General features: G+C 43.6%; 1 protein-coding gene across 1 annotated transcript in view; it reads left to right on the forward strand.

Moving 5' to 3' along the window:
- reln (reelin) overlaps window positions 1-1,266 on the forward strand; it is a gene marked incomplete at its 5' end in the record, with an annotated part of 165,763 nt that extends 164,497 nt beyond the window's left edge. Inside the window, 1 exon segment of the mRNA XM_080437303.1 lies at window positions 792-1,266. Coding sequence (XP_080293429.1) covers window positions 792-894 — 103 coding nt within the window. The 3' untranslated portion in view covers window positions 895-1,266.
- Window positions 1,267-5,203: the final 3,937 nt, after the last annotated feature.

Raw genomic sequence — 5,203 nt, forward strand, 5'->3', positions numbered from 1 at the left:
ATGGTGATGCTATCGCTAGCTAGCTCCCATTCCCCTGAGCAGTAGGAGGGTTCTACTCCAGCATGGATTTCTGAACACCGCTCTGTGTGTGTGTGTGTGTGTGTGTGTGTGTGTGTGTGTGTGTGTGTGTGTGTGTGTGTGTGTGTGTGTGTGTGTGTGTATTAGGGGTGCAATGGTTCAATAATGAACCGTACGGTTCACTTGCAAATTGCGGCTTTTCAGTTTTGTAATAAATTACACACATTTCTTACTGCCGAAATTGACATTACTATGCATGTCACTGTAGAAACCCCCTCCCCTCCCCGCGAACGAATCCAGCAATGTCACACGCAAAAATGGCCGATCTACAAGCATCGCGACACATTGTTAGCTTGTAGATCGTCTATTTTCGGCAAGAAGAAAATGGCAACACTGCTCATTAATGCATGAGAATGATTAGCCTACTGCTTTGACGTGATTATCGTCAGAATGAAAAAACGTTATATATTTTTTGCTAATAAGCAAAATAAGGAGAGAATTTTCCAAATATTGTATTTTGTTTCTTCTTTTTCCTTTTAAAAAAAGAAAGAAAAAGAAAAAACTGAAACGAAACTGACCTGAAAACCGAGGTACAAACCGAATCCAACTGAACCGTCGCACCTCTAGTGTGTGTGTGTGGGTTTGTATGTGTGTGCACATGCATGGGTGAGAGTGTGTGCTTGGTAGCGTTCGGGTTTATACAGGGTTTTTCACATGTCACTAACCAGCGTTCCCCTCCTCTCTCTGTCACACTGTGTATTGTCGCCCCCTAGCACTCGTAAACAGAACTACATGATGAACTTTGCGCGGCAGAGCGGCCTGCGTCTGCACTACAACAGGAAGAGGAGAAGCCTGAGGCTGCAGGGCACCGCCTGAAACCAGCCACCAATCAAAAAACACCTGCCAATCAACACATCCACTTTCCCCCCCCCACGTCCTATAACCAAGCACCTCCCCCCCTAAGCTCCCCCCCGAACTGGACCCCGGCACCACCGCCCCACCCTGTCCAATCAGATTCAACAACACTTTCCAGCCAGCCAGCCAATCAGTGGGGAACGAGTGATGCTGATGATGATGATGATGATGGCGGCGGCAGCCATTTTGTCAACGTTCTATTTTTTTTATTTTTTATGAACTTTAAGGATTCTGGTTGTTGTTTTTTTCTCTAATTGTTGGCGTGGTTTCTTCTATTCTGATCGTGCGTTCCCAGTTGACCCAGTTGACCCAGTTCCTCCTCAGTCTGCCCCCCCCCCCCCCTCCCCTCCCTCTAACACACTGTGAAAGTTGAGAGATAATCTTTAACCCTGCTGATCAGACCAGCTGTTTGCCTCCCACACATGCAGTTCCACTGAGCCACCACCAGGGGGGTGGGGGTGGGGCCCTCCTCAACCACTTAAACCCCAACATCCTTATTGTGGGGAAAGCTTTCGCAGGAAATAGCAGATCGACAATCTCTGCGCTGCGACGCGTTGTGAGCTTGTTGAACGGCTAATTTCCAATGAATGCTTTCCCCGCAATAACAGAAAACAGAAAACTAGTAGAGAGCCCTGAGGGACTCCGGTCAACGTATAGGGTTTAAGTGGATACGGTTACATGCTACCACCATCCGCGACGTCTGACGTCAGAACATCCGAAAAAAAAGTTCTTATTGATGAGTCAACTTTCATGCTCCATAACCTGCAGTAATTTATAACCTGAGTGCTGATCAGTAATCTGATGGAATTAATCACAGCTGTGTAGCTTGGTGACCGCTCATCATAACTTCTTATGTAATTTTGTACTCACCTAACCCATAAGAACAAAGTTTGGACTTTGGATGGTAGCATGTAGCCCCCTTCACCCTCCCCCCTCCCCTCTGTGACCAGGGCTAACGCTGATGATGATGATGAGGATGATGATGTTGATGATGTTGATGATGATGAAGCTACAAAGTGTACGTGTAACTTGTTGTTTATTGTGCGTTTGTGGGTTCTTTGATTGTGCTGTTCCGTTCCGTTCTCTCGTTTGTTGTTTTTTTATACTACCTATCTAATGAATTAATTGATTAATTAATTAATTAATCAACCACATGGGTCGTCAGCGCCCCCAATTATGGGGTGCGAATACTCTGCAGAAATTGCCGATCAAAGCGACGTGAAGCATTGTGAGCTTGTTGATCGACTGTTTTTTGACGATGAGATTTGAAGTGGGGGTAGGGCGGGGGGGTGGGGGGGTAAGTAAACACCAATACATAGTCCTTCCAGCGACGGTAAAATATTCCGGTTCGGAAATGCGCTGGGAGAGTCAGGACATCTGGAGGTGCACGGCTTCCGAGGACAAGTTCTGAGACCGTCTTTCCAAAGCTCAAAATGACGTCCGTTCGTAGTTATATCAACTCCCTTTCCGAAGTAAAGTTCGGAGGGTTGGAAGGTGTATGGACCGCGCTTAACGAACACTAGGGGACACTAGGTTTGTGGTTAATTAATTAATTAATTAATAATTGATTGATTAATTAATTCATGAGGTTCTTTGAGGAGGGTGTGTGTGTGTGTGTGTGCGTGGGGGGGTAATTCCTCGTCGGTCCTGAAGGAGGTGTGGCATTTGCAGCCCCGCCCACATGGCCCCGCCTGCGAAGAGGGACAGAAATACGAAGAACAACGCGAGGAGAAGTAAAGAAAATTACATAAATAAAAGGAAAAAAAAGACAAAGAAAGAAAGACTGAACAATGACTGTTTTTGTTTGGTTTTGTTTATAATTTTTGACATAAATCCAGATATTTATGGTAAATGGTTCTCCATGTAACCTTTATTGAAGATGCACTGTGCGTGAAAATCTGTCCGTTCTTTTCTAGTGTTAAGTTATTAGGCAGTAAGACTGCGTCATCTACCTGTCTCTCTCTCTATCTGTCTCTTTCTCTCTCACTCTCATTCTCTCTCTCTCTGTATCTGTATTCCCTCTCTCTCTCTCTCTCTCTCTCTCTCTCTCCCTTCTTCCTGATTCTCTTGTGCTGCCCCCCCCCTCTCCTCTCTCTCTCTCTCTCTCTCTGCTGGTTTGTGCGCTGTCAAATTCTGAGTGTTGATTTAACCCTTTGTCACTCGGGGAGTTGAACAAAATGTCACCATTTGGGGTTTCATTTGTACACTCCGGGAGTGCCAAAGTGGCACTGAGGATTTTAGGGCGTGGCCACCAGAAGGTGAGAGCCTATCAGTGTTGTTTCTTGATGTCTGTGTAATATGGACTCCACTCTGCCCCCCTCAGTGTAACTCCAGTATAGCAACCTCCTGTATATATATGTATATCCACTTCTATGGGGAGACCCCAGCAGCCTTATAAAAAGGGAAATAAAAAACTGTCCAAACCTCGTATCGCCTGATCGTCTGCTTGTTTAGAGGAGCATTTCACCTGTTTTCAACCTCATCTTCATAGGGTTGGGATCCGGAACCGGAGGAACCGCATCCAACATTTGAGGAACCAGAATCGGTTCCATCACAATTGGAACCGTTTCCGGAACTGGTTTTATCACACTGTCAGAGCTGGTATGTGGACTTCACGTCTGCTATACAATTACAATACCAGTGGTTCTCAAATGTTTTAATTTCAAGGACCACCATAACTCTCCACTTGAAATCCCCTATAGGAATTGTTAAACAGAATTATTAAGGAATTGGACCATTAAGAGGGAGTCATTAAGGAACCTGAATCGTTAAAAAACATAATTCAAATAATTAGTCATTGTAAGATGACACCAGTCTACTCTGTGCGTCATTGGTGGGCTGTGGACAGTTCAGAAACCTGCCTCCCAGTGACATGTCATGCAGTGATGGGCAAGTAACTAGTTATAGTCAATGATTTCAAAAAGTAACATATTTACTCTACTAATTACTGCATAATAAAAGTAACTAGTTGGATTAGTCCGGACATTAGCTGATTCAAAACTGAGTATCTGCTCATCTGGATGAGGAATAGGATGTTATTTAATGCCTAAAAGCAAAATAGATATTGAGATCATTGACATTGTCCTCACAGGGTGATGTCCCCCCTTAGTCTTTGATAGACTGAATGGTGTCAGCCTTCCATTTCGACATCTCGCCACTCCGACTACGTGGCTTCCGCGTGCGGTTAGGGAATGGTTTGGGTTGGACTTCAGTGCTAAGCCTTTTTAGAAAGGGCATCCTTTCCGAAAAAGGCAGAGCAAGGAATTTTTGCTCTCGCCATTTTGTTTTTGAAAGAAAGTCTTTTTGGGATCCCGTTACTCTTTAATTTTAAGGTCCTTATAATTTTACATTCTGTTTAACTAAGTCTTTAATCTAAATTCTAAATCTTAGCCTAACTTTTTGGCTGTTTCGCCTTTCCTAAGAAAGGATTCCCCATTAGGGTTAACCATTTTCCCTTTCTTTAAAGTTTAGGTTTTATGTTTACAAACTATAAATAAAATTGCCAGTGAACTTTGTGAGGAATGTTCACTGGGGACTGTGCATGGCAGGTACGTCCAGTCATCCTGAGTCCCACCTTAGTTGGACCGCATACCAAAAATCATCCATAGTCTCATTATAAGAATGTTACAGGACTAGGACGCAATAAAAGATTTAAGAATACAAATATAGTTATGGACCCAACCGTGATGGAGGGGCGCAGTCTCAAGCGAACTTGAGCCACGAGAGGCACCACCGAGCGCGCTAAGGCGCGCGAATTGCCGTGCTGAGCGTACATTAGGTTAGGGTTAGGGATAGGGTTAGTAATGTCGGAACAACGACATGTAACCAGACTGAATGCCTGTCACATGTATAGTAGGGGTGGGACGATATATCGCGATACTTTCTCCCGATAAATAATCGATATCCTGCCAAAAAATATCGATATTTTGTTTTGCTTGTGATACGTTGTTTTTCCTACTCTGTATTTGTGTAATGATGATTTTGAACTGTTTGGTGCTATTTTATGTGTTTATGAATTGAATACAAGGACTATCGTGATATATCGTTGGTGAATTTTCATGCAATATATCGTGATATCGCAATATATCGATATTTTCAGATATCGTGATATATCGTTGGTGAAATTTCTTGCAATATATATGGAATATCGTGATATCGCAATATATCGAACATCGTCGAATATCGTGATATATATTGTTATCGTGGGCCTAATATCGTGATATATATCGTATCGTGAGGTACCCATATCGTCCCACCCCTAATGTATAGT

The sequence above is a fragment of the Gymnoscopelus braueri genome (genome assembly GCF_963280865.1).
Source record: "Gymnoscopelus braueri genome assembly, chromosome: 9".
Taxonomy (NCBI): domain Eukaryota; kingdom Metazoa; phylum Chordata; class Actinopteri; order Myctophiformes; family Myctophidae; genus Gymnoscopelus; species Gymnoscopelus braueri.